The sequence below is a fragment of the Cotesia glomerata genome, linkage group LG9 (genome assembly GCF_020080835.1).
Source record: "Cotesia glomerata isolate CgM1 linkage group LG9, MPM_Cglom_v2.3, whole genome shotgun sequence".
Lineage (NCBI taxonomy): Eukaryota > Metazoa > Arthropoda > Insecta > Hymenoptera > Braconidae > Cotesia > Cotesia glomerata.
This window is the reverse complement of record NC_058166.1, coordinates 10,111,841-10,133,123: the sequence shown is the minus strand read 5'-3', so window position 1 is coordinate 10,133,123 and position 21,283 is coordinate 10,111,841. Positions and strand designations below refer to the sequence as shown.

At 30.4% G+C, this 21,283-nt stretch overlaps 1 protein-coding gene across 4 annotated transcripts in view; it reads left to right on the top strand.

Moving 5' to 3' along the window:
- Positions 1-21,283, top strand: part of LOC123271822 (gamma-aminobutyric acid type B receptor subunit 2) — a 432,312-nt gene that overhangs the window by 368,386 nt on the left and 42,643 nt on the right. For all 4 annotated transcript variants that reach the window (XM_044738268.1, XM_044738270.1, XM_044738267.1 and 1 more), the window contains exons 5-12: positions 1,115-1,290; positions 1,466-1,643; positions 4,153-4,386; positions 6,730-6,790; positions 6,970-7,204; positions 20,011-20,251; positions 20,549-20,671; positions 20,747-20,857. In XM_044738268.1, coding sequence (XP_044594203.1) covers positions 1,115-1,290; positions 1,466-1,643; positions 4,153-4,386; positions 6,730-6,790; positions 6,970-7,204; positions 20,011-20,251; positions 20,549-20,671; positions 20,747-20,857 — 1,359 coding nt within the window. The remainder of the gene's footprint in view (positions 1-1,114; positions 1,291-1,465; positions 1,644-4,152; positions 4,387-6,729; positions 6,791-6,969; positions 7,205-20,010; positions 20,252-20,548; positions 20,672-20,746; positions 20,858-21,283) is intronic.

Below are 21,283 nucleotides of genomic sequence, written 5' to 3'. Positions count from 1 at the left end.
TAACCACACATACCATTTTATGATGAATAAAAAAAGTTAATGAAGCAATTGTTGAAAACTTATCATTTCGTTACCATAATAAACGTGGTAAGGTTAATTTTTTTTTAATATGATAAAGGATCGAATTTTTAGTATATGCTTCACCTTCATAGTTATCATGAATCCGATCACTGTCCCATAGCCAGGTTATAAATAATCAATGTTATTTTTTCAGCAATTTTCTTAACATACTGCAAAATAAACAAAAGTTAAATAAAAAATCATTTTGCCCAAAATCCTTTGTTCTAACGTAATATATATTACGTAATATATATATTATGAAGCATATATGCTTCATGAATTTTTACAGAACTATTTTTTCATAAAAACATTTTTTTCTACATATTTTATATTTAAAATATGACCCTACACTTTTCAGCGTAGACAGAAATTTTTTTATGTAACTTCGGTGCGCTCTATTCTTTAATCATCTAGGATGAAAAAATTTTTGGTGTTATAATTATTGGAAATTTTATGTTCTACAAATTTCGATGAAATTTTCTGTGAATATAATTTATTTTGAGTTATTTCAGAAAAACAATGAAAACTTCTCTGAGCATAAAAAAGAATCAGTAAATTTTGCCCGAAAAGTAATTTCCGATAGACTGGCGACCTTTTGAGAACAGACCAAGCCTTTGTAGTTTCTAAAATTTGTCATTGGTTTCAGTTAGAATCATTACAAATATACATTGTTCTTTCATTGAAGTTATGTTGTTCGACATTTTGACAGGAATTTCTTTACTTATTTCGTAAATAAAAAAATTAAAAAAAAAAAAAAAAAACTGGAAATATTGTATAAAAATGTGCAGTTAACTCGTGAAACGAAATTAAAACGAAACACCACAGACTATCAATGAGCATAGTGTTGACACTTCTAATATAGATTCAAATGAAATAGTCTTAAAAGTGAGTTGGGAAGCGCATTTGCTTAGAGCCTCTGTAAATACCTGGTGCAGCATAGATAAACATCTGTACATTCAAACAGGCAGTAGTCACAAAATAGTGGAAACAATCAACGAACTAAAACAATCCTACTGAAAATTAATCCTTAACTTATCTATTGTAATTTAAACAGGCACACAACAGACTGGTTGCTGATCTTGACGATAACAATCTGGTAGTTCTGGAAACCCAGAGCTTCACCACGGAAGTGAGTACCGCACTGGAAAAGCTAAAACATGCAGATGTTAGAATAATACTCGGAAACTTTAATGAAGTTTGGGCCAGGAGGATATTTTGCGAAGCTCAGAAGTACGTTTGTAAATAATATTAATAATTTAATAGTATTAATGTTTTATTTTGTCATTTATAAGTTGTATTATAAACATGTTGTTATTTATATGTTGCTGTGATATTATTTATACTTTAACAAAAGCTTTGCACGCTGTATTTCATTGTCAATTATTATTATTAATGTTTTGTTTAGATTTCACATGTTCGGGAGGAAATATCAGTGGATTATAATGGGCACTTTTGCTGAAGAATGGTGGTTGAAGCCCGACGGTGGTTGTGCACCATCAGAGCTCGTTGAAGCACTACATGGCGCTATTCTCACTGATTTATTGCCATTGTCAACAGACCGACAAATCACTGTTTCGGGAATTGTAAGTTTTCGTATATTATTTTATGTATTGAGAGCGGGATAAAAATTTTTTTTCGAGATTTTTTTTGTTTCCCATCCCCAAGAGAAATTCTGATCTTTAGAATACCCTCAAAGTCTTTGAAAGGTTAGAAAATAGTCGAATTCATAGTTTTTGCATCTTCTCACACTGGAAATTTTTTAATGGCTTTTTATCATTTTCTCCTAACTATAAGTAATATATACTAAAGACTCCAGCTCATTTCAAGGAGAACTCGCCATTCAGGATACCCTAAAAGCCCTTTAAAGATTAAAAAATGGTATAATCATAGTTTTTGTATTGTTTTTTTAAGCAAAAAATATCTTCTGACTGTTTATCATTTTTTTCATACTTACAAAAAAGTACTCGGAAAATTAAGGCTCATCAAAAAAAAATTCGATATTTTAAGTTCCTTTCAAGGTTTTTTAAAGATTTAAAAGTGGTAAATTTCATTATTTTTGCATTTTCCCTTACGCTGGAAATTTTTTTTCGACTTTTTATCATTTTTTCCTTGCTATAAGTAATGTGTACTAACAACTTAAACCCATTTTAAGAAGGGCTTTGCCCTTTAGAATGCTATCAAAGCTCTTGAATAATTAAAAAATGGTAAAATTCATAGAATTTCAATTTTCTCTTACGGTGGAAATTTTATTTTTCCACTCTTTATCATTTTAAAAGATGTATACGAAAGATGAAGGCCCATATTTTGAGAAAAATTTGATGCTCTAAGATGCCCTTAAAGCCTTTTTAGCGTTAGCTCTTTTGCCGGGAACTTTTCTTCAAGTTTTTATCACGTTTTTTATACACTAAAAAATATGTTTGGAAGATCCATACCCATACCAAGAAAGACTGCCCATTAGGATGTCTTCAAAGCCATTTTAAGATGGAAAAATAACAACATTGAACATATTTCTTTCATTTTACCGAAAAAATGTGATAGCCAGTTTTTATTTTTAAAGCTCATTGAATTCAAACAGCTTGTAAATGACAAAATGAATTGAAAGAGGTAAATTAATCAACCAATTTAAGTTTTGCCGGAAAACAATCAATACTTCATAATCAAGTGTGCATAATAAAGTAATCCTGTTGAGTATACAGCATTTATCCGTGAAAATCAATGCCAAGAAAATGTTCTCGATCAAGAGTAAACAAAAGATACCCTAACGACTATCCGAATACCAATAGCGTGATGTCGAAACACATACCCCATACCACATACCTATATTTATATGAGTGTGTATATGTGTTATTTCTTGTATATAAATTTATAGGGATATATGAATACGACTTGATATAACTCGGCGAATTGCCAAAGCGAAACATATGGCAGGTACCGACTGGCACACATTTAGATTCTGTTTGCATAATCCTTTTTGATAAAATAAAACTCATATATATTTTGTTCTCTTCAGTTCTATTCTAGTTTTTACTCATTTTTTCACGGAGATATCCCCATTACTTTTTTTTAATTGTCTATATTCGCCTGCTGATATATCTGGAAGCGCAAATGAGTCTCTCGTCACATCACAGAAGGGAGAAAATATTTTTCATGAAAATATATCTATAAACAAATAAATAAAAGAATTTGCTTTTAATTATCGTCAATTCATTTCTACTAGTTCCAAGCCAGTCTTTCACTTTGAGTGAGCTGCAAATTTTTTTACGGGTGGAAGATAATTAATCTTTTGTGATTTTTTCTCGTTCGAGTGTTTTTAAATATCGATTTGAAAATAGTTTTACGTGCTTTTGCCGGAGGTATAAACAGTTTTTAATTAAAAAGTTATACGCACATAGAATTTGAAAAAAATTAATTTTTTTAGATTTCATTTTTTGCAATGTACATATATTCAAGTGTACACAAAGGTAATTTGATGTCAATCGAACAAGTATTCTCAAATTTATGCGGATATTTGTAAAACCGTCTCGAAGCGTGTTGCACAATAATGGAGCTGAGATTGAAAAACTTTAAACGCTTTTTTCTCAAATAAAAACAGTCTTTTAAAAATCAGTGAGCAAGATTTATCAAACAACAGCTGATAAGATCAGTCTATAATTTTGTCACAATTTCCTCAACTGTATATTAATCGATGATTTTTTTTTCATGCCGCTATTATGTTCAAGATAGATGTTTTCATAATTCTTTTAATTCATCACTAGATAACATCTTATACTAACCAAATTTTTTTTTACTTTTGAATTTCGATGATTCGAAGGAATCATGGAGATCGTCTACAGGAGTTCAAAAAATCATTATTTGTAAAAAAAAAAAAGAACTTGTTAATAAAATTAAAAGCCCCTCCTATAGGTATATCAATTTTCATGGCAATCAATTGAAAAGCCTCTTCAGAAAAAAATGATCGAAAAATCGTTTCTTTCGGCCTTTTAAGAGGCATGATATTTTCTCTTTAAAAAGTATTTTTCGAAGTTAAGACTTTTAAATTGAATAAAAAATGACTAAAAAGGTTTAAATGTCTTATATAAATGAAACTTTCAGACCCCAGACGAGTATCAAGTGGAATACGACTCCCGTCGAGGTAACGAATACTCGAGATTCCATGGTTATACATATGATGGCATCTGGGCAGTGGCTCTGGCGATCCAACATGTAGCACGTAGAATCCGGCACTTTAGAAGAAATCAAACGGTTGCTGACTTCAAGTACCGAGATCCACTTTGGGAAAAGCTCTTTCTCGAAGCTCTGAGGAACACTAGCTTCGAAGGAGTTACTGTGAGTAAAATACACCAACGTAGTTGACTACTAGTAGCTCCCATAGAGTTTGAAGAGTGGAGAAAAGTGTAATAGACTATATAGACTCTCTCATATATATTCACTCACGAATTCTATTAAAGCTCAAGTAACCATCGCCATTTAGGTTTCTATACTTAAACTTTCTTCATATAATCTTCTGGCAACCTATCCAGTATCCTATGGCTCTTTTATTCTTGTTATCAACCACTTTCACACATACATCCACTCACTGACATTAACACACACTCGCTTTTATTCATGCACGGAAAATGACTATAATTCAACCTTTTTTCGACGTGTTTTCTCATTCAAGACGAGGGAGCTATTTTCACGTTTCACCCTTGTTACTTTCGCAATTTGTTCATTTTTAACATTGCCATAGGACAATTCCCAACGTGAATCTCATTCTGTTATAATTTTTTACATAAATTAAATCATAAGTTATAACGCCGGAGGAAATAACTTTTTTGAATTATACTCGGCTTATTTTACAATTAGTCTTTTTGGATTAAACTTTTCATTAATATTTCTTCTTACCTAGGAAAAAAAAATTTTAGTATTAAATTTTACATGTTTACTTAAATTGAAGCGATCTATTCATATTTTATCAAAGAATTTTAAATTGCGTACGGTCTTACACTTACAGTGCCATGCCAAATTACAACTTGTGTTCGAAACGATAGCGGACAACCGAGAGCACCAGTTTTAACATTAAAATGGTTATAATAAATGAGCAGCAAAGATTTTCACTAGTCCACATGAAAATAAAGTTAAAAAAAATTATTAAGTCAATTGATCGAAATTTTTTGTACGATACAATACATTAAAAATGTAGTTATGTATATGTAGAGTGTTTACATAAGAGGTTATAATTGTGAAAAAAAATATTTACAACACAATCCTCATCCATATATCAAAGTACCACCAGGATAATGCCCATAAAAAGACGATTTTACTTTTATATTTATAAAAATAAGTCTCGAGTCTCGAGTATAAAAAGCACAATGTAACTCACAATTCAAGATCTTAAAAAGCCACAATTGATTTTTCTCGCATTGTTACTGGCCAGCAGGTATACTATTTATTCTATTGTGAGTACACCAGGGGCTTTTTAAATAAAAACACTTTAAAGCTATTATTTTTCAAAACATATATGTGTAATGTATATATATATATATATATATATATATATAATATATATATATATATATATATATATATATATATATATATATATATATATATATATATATATATATATATATATATATATGTTTTTTGTATAAATAAATGATACGTCCCCATAAATAAATCTCAAGTTCGTCTATTATTGCCTTTATAAATATTCAAAAAAATTTAGTCGATGGTCAATCTGTCACTTACACACAAATCGATACTAGCTGCATAATAAAACTCTCGATCAATATGAAATGTATACTGGAAGGAAAATGTAGCGGAAAATTTACAAAAAAATTCGGTTTGAAGTACTAGACAGTAAATTGTGGTATATAATTATATCGTAGTTGAAGTAAAACTTCTTTTTTCACGTTATATTATGCGATATTTTTCATGTAGTATTTGTTACTGTTTCCGAACTTACGAATAATGTTTAGAATTTTTTCTTTAAAATTGTTCTATATTTTATAACCTTTAAGAAAAAAAAATATTTTTGTTACTACACAATTTTTAAAATATTATTCGTTTCTATTTTTGTGCTTACGGCATTAATTATTTGTACAATTGACTAAAACGTATAGTAAATTCAGTGGAGAAAAGAGCATTAGCGTCAACCTAAACTTTTTTACCAGTGTCTTCTATAATTTTATTTCAGTACGGAAAAAAGCGACGACTTTGCAAAAAATAAATTATAAATATTTTAAATATATATACGTGGCCGTCAAACTCAACTATTGTTGACATTATTTAAATCATTATTAGATTACAGGGTTTTCAAATTTATAGTCTCGAAACTAACAGGTTTGCTACATTCTATATAAAAAAAAAATACATTACATCAAATCAAACGATGATAATGAAAAATGCACTAATCAATTAAAAGCGGTATTAAAAATAAAAATGTATGGGAATAAAAAAAAAAAGTTAGATTAATAAATTTTTTTTTCGTAATATTTTCAATTCGACAGATACTTTGAACGTTACTCAGATAAAAAAAATCTTGACTCTAAACACGTGACATATTTTATTTCAATCATTCAATTTTTTGAAAAAGCTTTTTTTATTATCTCAGCACCTACTCAATAAAATCCCAATACAATCAACAAAAAATAGAAACCTTATTTACTTTATTTAAAATAATTCCAGGGTCCCGTTCGGTTTTACGACAACGAGAGGAAGGCCTACATCCTGTTGAAGCAATTTCAGAGTAAGCATCCCCTAAATAAAGTAAATATAAGCAGCAGAGTCCAAATAAATAGTAACATAAAAACGTATGATCCAATAAAAAGTATCCAAGTCTGGCGGTGATAAAATTTTGCCCGAAGACAAAAAAGATGTAATCAATTGAGATGAAAAGATTCTCAAGAGGGAACACGTCAATTTCAGGTGGCAGCGAGGTTAAAGTAGGCGAGTACGATGGTGTCACTGATACCCTGGATCTACATCGAGGTCAGCCAATGGTCTGGCGTGGTCGATCGCCCCCAAAGGACCGAACCGTCCACGTCATCGAGCACTCAACTGTCAACATCACTATTTACGTGACGATTGCTTCCGTAGCCAGTGTAGGTATTTTGCTGGCTGTGGTGTTTCTCGCCATCAACATCAGATACAGGAATCAAAGGTACTTGGGATACATTCCTATTTACTGCTTTGCGCAGTGCATGGATGAGGGCTTGCTATGTATGGAGGAATGTGGTTGCGAATGGGGGTGAGCTAGATCTGTTGATAGGTGATGGTTGATGATAACTTGATAAGGATCCTGTTGGCAGCACTGGTATTGCTATTGGTAGTGCAGCTGGTGGGAGTGAAAATGGTGATAGTGTGATTGATAGCAATGTGTGTATTTGTCCATGTTATGCCACTTACTTTACCCTCGGTCCTTGAAGTACACATTCAATCAGACCATTCATATATGCACGCATTATATTTATTGATCTTTACTTGTTTGCTTTAATACCGAGGTTTATGCAGGCTGTATGCTAAGTTTGGTTATAGCAATAAATTTCATTAATTATACGGTGTTTATTCTGGAGAAGGACGTATCGACTTTTGATACCAATGATTTAAGAACGTTTCGGAGGGTTTGAAATTTGTAACTATCTAGTTCTTGAAGTTCAAGTTTGACGCTTTCATTAGGATTTTTGATTACATTCTAATTACCAATGTCATTTTATTTCTTAAAAATAATTTAGATAATAAATAAATTAAAAAATATTTAAAATAAAACAAATAATATTCAAATCTATATTAAATATAAATAAAAAAATATATGTTCTCAATAGCTAACTTTTGTCTGATTTCTGTATAAATTTTAACTATAAGTTAAATACATTAAAAATACAGATAATAAAAATTAGGAAAAAGTTAAAGTTCTATCGCGTTGCGGTCAAGTGACTAGTAAATCTTAATTCAAGTCAAACGGATGGACATTCCATCTTCAATATTGGTCGAGAGACATATTTTCTCTTTACATAATTTACTAGTCACTTGACCGCAAGGCGATAGAACTTTAATTTATATATAAAATTCGGTTGATAAAAATAATAATTAAATTAGGAAAAAGGTTGACCCTGAAGGCCATCCCCGCAACTTCCCGCTACTTTTATAATTAAGCGCTCAAAATTGCACTTATTAAGTTTTTGAGCTCTTCAAGCTCAAAATTATAATTTTTGTGTAATTTTGTGTTTTACGAGCTCAAAAGTCTGATAGAAGTTTAATAAAACACTATTTTTTGAATTTTCAAACCGCAATAACTTTTGAATAAATAAACCGATTTTCACGCGGTTGGCGGCATTCAACGCAGTTTTTCAAATTCTATGACATACTTTTAAACACAAATTTATCAGACCGGAAATTTCGGTGTAATTCGAAAAAAACACTTTTTTCGATTTTTTTCGTCAACGATAATTCACGAACGAATCAACCGATTTTGACCGGCTTGGTAGCAATCGACGTGGTTTTTCGATGTTGAGCTAATTCGTTTTTGGAATTGATCGATCAAGCTGTTTAAAAGTTATTAAAAAAAAAAACCACATTTGAAAAAATTTTTTTTTGTAGTTTTTTTGAGATTTCTCATAATCTACCAGTCCGAATCAGTCCAAATGATATTCAAAACCCGTGAAAAAATATTCTGATCAGGCTTGATATGAGCTGAGAAGGCCATATAAAAATTTTTGATATATTCATATCTAGCCTGATATGATCTGATATGTCCATATTTAATTTTTGATATGTCCTGATATGGCCTGATATGAAAATTGGCCATATCAGGCCTGATCAAGCCTTATCAATTTGATATGTCTATATCAGACTTGATATAGCTTGATATGCTCATATATAATTTTACATTATTTCTTAATAGGTCCTGATATGGCCTGATATAACCTTATAAAGTTATATATACTTTGATAAACGAAAAAAAAATCCCTGATCAGGGTTGATATAACTTGATATGGATTCATATAATCTGATATACTCATACCCTTATCAGCACATCAGTAGTCTTATATAATCACATAAAGGCATACCCGAGTAAAAAAAACTATATAGCATTATATATGATTCATATATAATTATATAGAGGAATATGTAATTCATTTATAATTATATAGATGTATATATAATTCATATACAATTATATATGAATCATATAGAATTCTATATAATTTTTTTTACTCCAGTGGGTATTTTGTGATTACCATAAAAGATTCTCTTTTTCTATCTAAGAGTCTGTTACTCCAATGATTAACAATCTTTTGATATATAGTATTTTGCGGATGAAATAATAGAAACTTAAAAAAAAATTTAATTTCACAAAAATTATTAGTTTTGTCAAGTTCAAAAATTGTTAGCCTGGCCCTCCCGCAATATATAGTTCCATATACTAAACAAATAATTCTATCAAAATTTAAGCTTTCAATTCTGATTTTACTTCGATTATTTTTTTAATTTAAAAGAAATTATAAATTCTAAAGCAACGAAGTACTATAACAATATATCGTAGAATCATTTTTGCGATTTCATGTATACATAGATAATTTGATAAATCTACATATAGATACCATTATGATATATAAATATTGATAATTAATAATTAATAAATTAGATAAAAAATTTTGTTCACTACGAACCGATCATGTATACGATTTGCATTACTTGTAGTTATAACAAACTCTGTTCTTCAAGTAAGTCTCTTAGGTAAACAGGTAGTGAATTAGTCTTTCACGCGTCAGGTCAACGGTTCGATTCCCACTCGCGCTGACTTTTTTTTTTTCTATGGAACTAATTATTTATAATTATACCTAATTCTATTTAATTATATATGGCCATTTTTCATATATAATTATATAATATAATAATATATATTTTTTTTTATCTGGGCGGCTATACAGGGTGTCCCAAAAGTCACGGACGCCATTGTAGCATCTGATGAAAAAAATAATTCTGAGACGAAAAGTCCTTAGCCATTTTTCAATTAACCGTATAGATAATTAATTATTAATTAAAAATAACGTCTCTTTATTTGTTAGAGAGAGAGCGCCAGTGTCCAGTAAAGTATGTGCCAAACAAAGACACAACTAACTGTATGACTAACTGGTTTCTATAGCTAACGTAGTCACACATATTTACTTACACATTCACACGTGCAAGCGTCTTCGTTGGAACGCACTTGACTTGACACTAGTGCTCTCTCTCTAACGCATAAAAGGACGTTATTTTAATTAATAATTAATTATCTATGCGTCTGATTAAAAAATGGCTAAGGACTTTTCGTCTCAGAATAATTTTGTTTATCAGATGCTACAATGGCGTCCGTTACTTCTGGGACACTCTGTATAGTCTGATATACTTATATCAAGGCATACATAGTCTGATATGGCCAATTTCCATATCAGGCCTGATATGGACGGTTTATATCAGGCCTGATATAGTCTGATCAGAAAAATTTTTCACGGGAATCTAAGTTCAGTCAAACCCTTTCGAATGGCACCAACCGCGATTAAATCGGTCAAGCCGTTCAAAAGTTATGAGATGTTTGCATACATCCACACACACGCACACACACACACACACACACACACACACACACACACGCGCGCGCGCGCGCGCACGCACGCACATACAGACATACAGACACCATCGCGGGGATAGTCAGGGAAGCTTCCTGAGACCTTAAAACGTCGAGATCCGATGAATACTCGATTTTTGCAAAACGGGATGAAAACAATAACTTCCCGATTTTTGAAAATCTTCGATTTTCTTAGCGGGAAGTTCAAAATTTTCAATTCACGTGTATAAAAATATAGAAGAAATATATTAGCAGCCACATAAAAATATAACGATGACACAATATATTGAACAAATAATATATAGTATGATATAAATATTCATTTCACACTTTATAATAGTTCGAAAATGTTGTTTAAATTATACTTAAATATAAACAAAATATTAAAATAAAGATTTTATGATTAAAATATAAAAAATATATCTAAAAATTAAATATTAAAAATATATTTGTTAATGTATATTATTTTTTAAAAATATTTTTTATATAAAATTTATTTAATGAGTGTTATTTGAAAAAATCATAATCATATAGGCTCAAAGAATCCCTTGATTCCTATGTCCAGTAGAAATATTTTTTTATTGGATAGTATCAGAGCAATATCACAAAAAAGAAATATCTCTAAAGGCCAACCCTGTTGGCATCATGATCCTTAAAATAAACCTTAAAAACTTATCTTTCCCTCCACCGTAATAATTAATGACTATAATTACGACCGTAAACTAACATGCAATATATGAACCTAAAAACAATAATTAAAAGCTGAAGTTGAACAAATCAAATTAAAGCTAAATCTTAAAAATAATCTGCAAATAAAAAAATTTGAGTTATTTTATTTACCGAATCTCTTTCTTTTGGTAGCTGGATGAACTGTATCTATAACCTGTATCTTCCTCTTCTCCTGGATTTTCTTATCCGGGCAGGTCTTCAGTTTTTCGAGAACATCCTTTAATTTTTCTTCTGTTGGGTCCAAATTGGGAGTAGTTTTTTCATGCTTCTTCGTCCCTTGATAGTTGGCGCGAGTTTTATCAATTGCATCCGTCTCCAAAAACTTTCCTTTACTGACATTTCGAAATTTCATCATGGCAATAGGGTGAGTGTTACGTGGAAGTACACTGAAATTATATTTTTGCGACTTTTGATCCATCTTCCCCAGTTGGTCCATAATCTCTTGCTTTTTTACTTCGTCCTCGGACTTCTTTTTCTTTTCTTCGGATTTTTCTTGCGTTTTTTTCCTCTTCCCTGTAATCCTCACTTCTGACCTCATCTTTTTTCTCCTCGAACAATCCTCGACGTAGGGGCTTGTTGAATTTCCGATAATCTGCCGGAAAATTCCTCAAAATTGTTTTCCCTGGAGTTGGAGATTTCCTTGTAAGATCAATTTCATTGTCTTTTCCAATAATTAACTCCATAATCTTGTCGTTGTATGCTTCAACGTTGAATTTTTCCGTGCTCTCAAAAATTATAGGTTAGGAAACAAAAAAGATTTAGTTGAGCACACGTGGTTCACTTCACGACTTCTCAACTAGCTCTGACTGGATTGAAATCCCAAAGTATATGAGCCCACAAAGACTGCAGTGCAGCGTCACCACATGCTATAGAACTATACTTAAATTTACTATAAGATGTCGCCACGTGGTATCTGAACGTAACCTATGATTGTAATAGTATGCTTAATCTTTTGGTTATATTCTATCCTACAAAAAACAGTTTCACTGTAAACCGTCGAGTCGAGTACACGTTCAACTATTGTTACAAACTATAATGATTTGATTTTTACAAAAAACTATTAAATCAAAAAAAAAAAAACCAAGTACAAAAAATTTTTTAGATTAAAAAAGCGCCAAAGACAGTAAATATTAAGGAAAAAAATTTAATGTACTTGGTGTGCATTATAATTCACACTACTAATATCAATTTGAAAAACTGTGGGTAATCAAAGTATTCGAATGATGCACACCAAGTACATTAAATTTTTCTCCTTAATATTTACTGTCTTTGGCGCTTTTTTAGTCTAAAAAATTTTTTGTACTTGGTTTTTTTTTTTTTTGATTTAATAGTTTTTTGTAAAAATCAAATCATTATAGTTTGTAACAATAGTTGAACGTGTACTCGGCGCGACGGTTTACAGTGAAACTGTTTTTTGTAGGATATCTCTTTTTTTTGTCAAGAATATATTAAGTGACATAATCACATATTTTATCAAAATTTTTAAATTCCAAATATGTACCCCTTAAATAATTCAGATAATTTTTTATTCATGAATTTTTGTAATAATTTAGTAACAAACGAAATTATTACAATACTTTTACTTTGAATGACTAGCGTGACTGACCAATGTGATATCTTTGTATTGTTTTTGAATTTTTTAATAGCTTCTATTGATAATATAATTTGTATCGTAAGGTAAAGTACCCAGTACTTGAACACTCATAAAAATAGGACTAGTACTTGAACAGACTTTTAGAATTGTTGAAATACAAAATCCGTATATTTATCATAAATAATATGCGCATGTTATAATTATTCAATGATACAATAATTCATTTCTGTAAGTTTTTTCAACTATATATCAGAACAATTATATTTTAGTTAGCCGATAGATGCTATTTTTTTTCATGAAAAAGGTATACCTTAACCGTATACTAAACCGTAAACCGAACAATTAGTAAAAAAAACCGGTATATCATCATTTTAAGTAAAAAACATTGTACCACCTAATGAATAGTCTTTTCTAAAAAATATGTATTTTTTGCAAAGACATAAGCTATGATTTTTATATTAAATTTTAGCGTCTAACTATACCTCCAGATTTTCAAAGTGGTACCCAAAACTTGAACAAGCTGGGGCCGTATAATTTTAACAGCACTCTCATCTCTAATAGGTTTATAAACGAGTGATCAGCATTATGGTTTTTATTAATTACTGCAAATTTAATGAGTTTTATAGCTAAAAATTTGTGTAGTTGAAAATTATTGAACGTCTCGAATTGAGTTTTTTTTATTTATAATTGAAAATTTGCTTTGTCATTCATAAAAATGTAATTAAAAATTAAATACAAATATTTCTCATTTTTAAATGAACATATTATATATTGATAGTATTATTTTGAATATTAAACAAAACAAAATATGTTACAATTCTTTTGATATTTCCATATATATTTTATTAGCTCAACTACTGGGTCCTTTACCTTACATATAAACTATCACTACAGTTAAGATTTTTAAAATAGAGTGGTAATGGTTTTGCGGCTCTACCTACTGTCGTATGTCGAAATTCTAAACTAAATACCAACTACTTATGAGCGCTAAGTTTAGTATATTTAGTATACTAACTACTGATGGTAGAATAACAAGTTAATAAGTAGTGCCAACTTCGAAATAACAATATTCGCCCTAAATTTGTAAAATCTCTCATAGAATCGAAAACAGGCGCAAGCAAAAATTTTCAAACTTGAGATATATTAAATAATTGTTAAAACCCAATAATTTTTTGTAATATATGCATAATTCGTTAAAAGAAACTTATTAACAATGGTCTAAAGTGTTATTCTCTTAGCAATAATAGAAAAATATAGAGCTAAATATATGAGAAGGTTATGTTGACATATGATTAGAGAATAGAGACACAGTGTCTCTCGCCATATGTTGGACATGTACTCGGCGCGAGACACTGTCGTGTCTCCGGATTAATAATTATTAACAACCATCTTTAATATATCTGATAAATAAATAAAATTTCATATGAACAAACAAATATCCGATAACTAACGGCCGTAATTCTATTACGTGGCTTCAAAAAAAAATACAAAAAATTCGTAATCGTGTTTTTCATAAACATCATCTTTTAGACATAACCTACAAATCACATACATGTTCGGTTTTTCGTAGTTTTTGTATAAAAAATATTCCAAAATTCAAATAATTTAATATATATATTTTAAACAAAAAAATTAAAAATCTTCTACTTAAAATTATATTTATATTTTATATTTATATTTTCTTTTGATCATTTACCTTCTTTATATTAATCCAAACAACGAGCCTTTTATTTGATTAAAAACTTGACATTTAAAACAAATTACCGGAAATAAATAAAAATATTTTACTCCATCAATTAAAAATGAATATCAAATGACAGTTATCAATTACGACTTTAATTAAATCAGTAATTTAATACCGGATTATTTTTCTCAATCGTTAAATGTATATTTTCGCATTCATTGCATTCAATTTTTTCAAATAATTAACCAACGCGATTACTTTGATAAATATAAATATAAAATAATTATATTAACATGGAAAATTTTAATTAACAAAGTAACTTAATAACTCATCAATTTTTCACCGCAGCATTAATTACGCTGAAGTCAGGTGAAATAAAAATATTAATAATTGAGTTGATTATTCAAAAACTAAATAGAATTTTTTAGTAATATAAGTTCATGTATTTGATCCTCCACATGATCTATCTACAATCTAAATCTAGAATTATAAGCAACCGATGCGTCTAAATAATAGATATATTATATGTTATGTGTTAATCCGCTCAAATATCTAATGTTACAAGTTTACTCAACACGTAACACTGTTGACAAATGCTTTGTTACGTGATTCACGCTTTAGATACTCTTATCTTCGTAATAATAAACATAGACATAGACGTACTCTATATTGTTATTGATTACATCTTGTTCAGCACAGCATTATTTATTTAATCATTTCCATTGCGCCTAACCAAAGCTCAAGCTTATTAAACTAACCTGTATTACTGATTTATAGAGTAAAGCAAAAATAAAAAAAATTACTTACAAACACTGATACACAGGAAAAAATAACTTGGTTCAAGTGAATATTTTTCTTTAAAATTTTAGTTTTGTTTTAAAGTATTTAAATTTCTTAATTAAGAGAAACCTTGCCCTTGAATGAATAAATTATCTCTTAAATAGAGATAAAAAAAACTTTAATTGAAGAGTTTTATTCTTCGACCGAGTATTTTATTGTTTTCAATCGAAGTACATATATGTTTCATCCAAGTATTTTATTCTCTTTGTTTAAGGGCAATAAAATTGATTCAAGCTAATACCAACTTCGTTCAAAAATACGACATTTTGTCAATCAAGTTATTATTTTACTTGGTTCTAAAATACATCTATTCTAAATACATATTTATATCTATACATTGCTTAATTATTACTCATTAAATTTCCAGAATACTCATATCAAATTCTAATTATAAAATTATAGTATATTACACTACATGGGCAGAAAGTTTGAGATTCCTGCATTGAGACGAAGCCGAGGGCAACATGGCACGCAGTTCAGGGCTCTCAAACGTTCTGCCCGAGTGGTGTATATTATTTATTGCCATATCAACCGCGAAAGTTGGATTTTCGAGCACCATACAGAGGGTGCAAAGAAAACGATTTTTGGCAATCTATAGTTTATAGTTAATTTACCTTGCACTAGTATTAAAAAGTAACTTCTCTCTCTCTCTATCTGTCTCTACATTTCTGCACGACTACGCTAAAATACACTATAGATGAATCGAATTATCTTTCAATTTGATAAACGTTCGCTGGGTAAAGTAAAAATCGCAAAAAGAATTTTACCGACAGTTGAATCTTGTAAACACTTTCAACATATACGTACATTTAATCCGTTGCTATTTAATCTCTTGTGACATAATTCTTGTGCCTTTAAGTAAAATAAACAGTAATTAAACATTTTTTACTATTCTCTCAATCCAACTTCCGCAATGGATATGACAAATAATTTTGTTCGATACTTTATGCTCAAAAGTAGGGACCCTGACAAACTTGAAATGAAGGCACACGTTTGAGGCTATGAATACATTCTCATAAAGATCTCATATTATATCCGGATTCGCTACTTTGCCGTCGTATTTTAGAATCAGCGCGGCCGTGTAACAAAAGTCGCGCGGAACCCTATTTTCAACATTAAATAAAAATTATTGTTTTTCAAGCTAGTATTTCGGGAGTCGAGACTTTTTTTCAGAAATTTCCTCTTCTTTAAGGATCTTTTTCCCAATTTTTTATATCATCAATAGTTATTGAGTTATTTACGAAAAACTGAGATTTTTTATTTTGGTTATGTTTTTTGTTAATAACAAATTGAAATTTTCATCAAAAAAATAAAAAAGTAACAATATTATTTTCAGAATTTAATTTCGCATTGAACGAGTGATTGTTTATATTTTTATCACAATTTCTAAGATTTTTATTAACAAATTTTCAAAGCATTCTCACAAAAATTTCCGTTACTATGTAACATGATAATGGTTACCATTCTACATAGGAATAAGTTCTATTTTTTTCTCTCTGTGTAGATTTGCTTCATTATGCCAAGGCCTAATAGCCGAATGGCAAACATAAAAAATACAGACATAATTAAGGGTACATCATCCCGACTAGAAATTACTTTGGGATTACCCAGCGTATACACCTGGACCTGATTGGGTCCCGAAGAGGCACGCCCAATTAGGAAATCCCTATAAGGGCCTAATTAGCCCCCAATCGGGCAATCCCAACGTAAAAATAAAAATTTTTATTCAGTTTTTCCCGATAGGGCCCCGCGTAGGACCTAAATGGAAAATCCCAATGCAAAAATGAGTAGTTTCATTCAGTTTTTCCCAATAGGGCCCTGTGTGGGACCTAAATGGGAAATCCCAACGTAAAATTAAAAATTTTTATTCAGTTTCTCCCAATAGGGTCCTGTGTGGGACCTAAGAGGGATAACTCAACGGAAAAAAAAATACAATTTATAAATTTTCCCCAGTGGGAACTGTGTGGGATCTAAGAGGGATAACCCAACGAAAAATAATAATAAAATTGCTAAGTTTTCCCGAGTGGGATCGGTGTGGAACCGATAAGGGGGATTCCAAATTAAATCGGACAGTTTTAAGGAATTTTATTTTTGATTTTTTCAATTTTTTTTATATTTTTCGGTAAATTTTTTTTGTTTTTTATTTTTAAATTTTTTATTTAATTTATACAAAAATTGTATTTTCACGTCAGTAAAGTGGATAAATAAAAAAAAAAAAAAAAAAAAAAAAAACAATTTCTTAAAGCTTGAGCAAAACATGAATAATGTCTCAGTCAACCGGTAAAGTTCATGTATACGAGATAGGAACTTTCCTCATCACCACTCTTGCTTGGACCAGCGGTAACGTCAAGGACTGAGGACCCAAAAGACACAAGTTCGAGCCCAACTCACGACAAGGATTTTTTCGATCAACGATTTCATTTCAATTTAAATTAAATGAGGTCTAATATAATATGACTATCTGATCCTAAATTATTTTTTATATTTTCGAAAATCATAATATTTTTTCTTTCAAAATTTAGATTGGGTTCTGATGGGGATTTCCCCATTGGGACCTAAAAGGGATTGACCAATGAGGGCCGCATAGGACTTTGCGTGACATCCCCATGTGGGGTCCCTATTAGGAAACCCAACGCGGGCTCAATAGGTCCCCGACTAGAAATTACTTTGGGATTACCCAGCATATACATCTGGACCTGATTGGGTCCCGAAGAGGCACGTCCAATTAGGAAATCCCTATAAGGGCCTAATTAGCCCCCAATCGGGCAATCCCAACGTAAAAATAAAAATTTTTATTCAGTTTTTCCCGATAGGGCCCCGCGTAGGACCTAAATGGGAAATCCCAATGCAAAAATGAGTAGTTTCATTCAGTTTTTCCCAATAGGGCCCTGTGTGGGACCTAAATGGGAAATCCCAACGTAAAAAAAAATACAATTTCTAAATTTTCCCCAGTTGGATCTGTGTGGGATCTAAAAGTGATAACCAAACGAAAAATAATAATAAAATTGCTAAGTTTTTCCGAGTGGGATCGGTGTGGGACCGAAGAGGATTTTTCCAACGTAATGTAAATAAGGCATCGATGGGTTTTCCTAACTAGGCTCGTAGTAGGATCCAATTTGGATAACCCAACCTGAGAGTAGATGCATGAAGAAATAATCTTTAAATTTAGACAATCGTTTATTTATTTAAAAAATCAATCACCCAAAGGTCTGTGAGCTTATATTATTAGCATATATTTATTGTAAATTAATTAGAAATAAAAATAAAAATTAGCCGATAAGTATAAAAAAGAATTAGGAAAAAAAATCATCTAACATTGTTAAATAAAAACTACAAAATTTAGCTTCATCAAATTTTACATAACCTTATATTTTGAAAAATTTAATTTTACGAGATTAAAAATACATTGTAAAAAATCGGGATGGTTTCGGAGTAAATCTTAATCCAAATTAAAATTTAGTCCCATTACTCGGAGTTTTGAAGTAAAGTAATTAAACAATTCGCGTGTAGAGTGAATCCGAAGTTTTTTTAGCGGAGTTATTCTAGATTAATTTGGGATCAATTCCAGATTAAATTCAAGTACTCCACAGAAAAAAAAGATTCACTTGAGCCAAGAAAATATTTTTCTTCCTAATTATTTTCTTGAGCGAAAAAAAAAATTTTTTTTGGCACAAGAAATTTCACTTATTCCAATAAAATTAATTTTCTTGCTTATTAAAGAAATAAGTATCTTGATCCAAGAAAATTTATTTAAGTTAAGAAAATCTTATTGTTTTGAGAAGTAAATTTTCTTATATTGAGAAAATTTCTCTCTTGCTCCAAAAAATTAAATATCTTGATAGAAGTAAATTTTCATTAATATTTTTATTGATCAACATGTCAAATGGGAAGATCAAATAATATTGAATCATTTTTTTTTATTCAAAATGTATAATTGCACGCTAAAATAATACAAAATCGGTATCAAATATTTAAGAGAAAAATTTTCTCAAGGTGAGAAAATTTTTTTCTCAGCTGAAGTAGGTGGCGCTGCTTCCCTAAAGTATCTCAAAATCTTTTTGAGAATATGATTTTTAATTAATAAAATGAAAATTTTTTTTTAAAACATCAGACACGCTTTTACTTGGTGATTTCTTGATATTCTCCCCTTTACCACTCCTTAAATGCAGTATAAATGTGATAGAAACGATTAGAATAATGAAAATTGAATAAAAAAAAACAGAAATAAAAAAACTAGAAGCATCATTTAAAATTCATTAACTTCAAAATGCTCATTATTACTCCATATTGCGAGGCAATATATGCGATATTACTCTCTCTTTAATTAAACCATAATGGCCGTTGATGCCCGGTGAGCCGGAAAATAAACGATGATGTGCTTGCCAAAAAAACGATAATAAAAAAGTACACAAGTATAAAAAAATACACAATGGCCGATATAAAGTAAAAAAAAGTAAAAGTCTCTGATGAGTATTTTAAAATTTTAATATTGAAAATAAAAATGCCTTTCAGGTACATAAAGATGTCATCTCCACACCTGAACAACCTCATTATTGTGGGATGCATGCTGACTTACAGCAGCGTGATTTTCCTTGGTCTCGATTCAACATTATCAAGTGTTCAAGCCTTTCCCTACATATGTACAGCCCGAGCCTGGCTATTGATGGCCGGGTTTTCGCTTGCATTCGGCGCAATGTTTTCTAAAACATGGCGTGTTCATTCTATATTCACCGATGTCAAGCTGAATAAGAAAGTAAGTGCCTATTCGAAGGGTTCATTTCTCCTTTCTTCTTTTATTATTTTTTCTTTATTACTCATTCTTAATCAACTTATGTCATTTATAATTTAATTACACGACCTTTACTTTTTCCTGTACCTATCCCTTTGTTCCAATGACATTTTCATTTTATTTAAATATTCCATGAACTTTACTATAAAAATTCTTTGGTTTTCAACCATTTTAACGTAAACAAAGAAACCAGCGAAGCGACGCTGGAATTTTGAAGTTAATCTGTTGAATGTGTATATAAATTTAACAATTAATCTAAAGGTCATCAAAGATTATCAGCTTTTCATGGTTGTTGGCGTACTTCTAGTCATTGATCTAGCAATAATGACAACCTGGCAAGTTGCTGATCCATTTTACCGAGAAACTAAACAAATGGAGCCTTATGTAAGCTAATGTTACTCTTTATTATTTTATAATTAGCTTAGTTAATGATATTAATATCGGTTTATTTATTGATAGCCTCACCCATCGAGCGACGATATTGTTATGATTCCAGAGAACGAGTACTGCCAGAGTAATAGGATGACTATTTATCTCGGCTGTATTTACGCCTACAAAGGCCTATTGATGGTAAAATTATTATTAAAAATATTTTATTATCACGAAACAAAATACAAAAAAATTGGTAAATTGAAACGTGCATGCCTTAAACGCTCGGGTCACAAGTAAATTGATTAAAGTAAAGTTTAAATGTACGACAAGTTTGCACTAATTACCCTAACACTATTTTCAATTTTTTAATGATTTTATATCAAACGTTGATAGAAAATAGTTATTTTCGATACATATGCGCCAAGAGAAGGATTTTGACGGCTTGAAGTGATGTCACAAGTTTGAGGCTATGGGCGCATTCCCGAGTCAAAATTTAAAGCCGAAATAGAGCTTCCTAGTCCGGAATAGAACCCATTTAGAGTCCAGTAGTCCGAATAGCACCGACATTGGACCCACAGGTCCGACTTTTAATCGAGAGGTCCGATTTTGAGCCTCGAGGTCCTC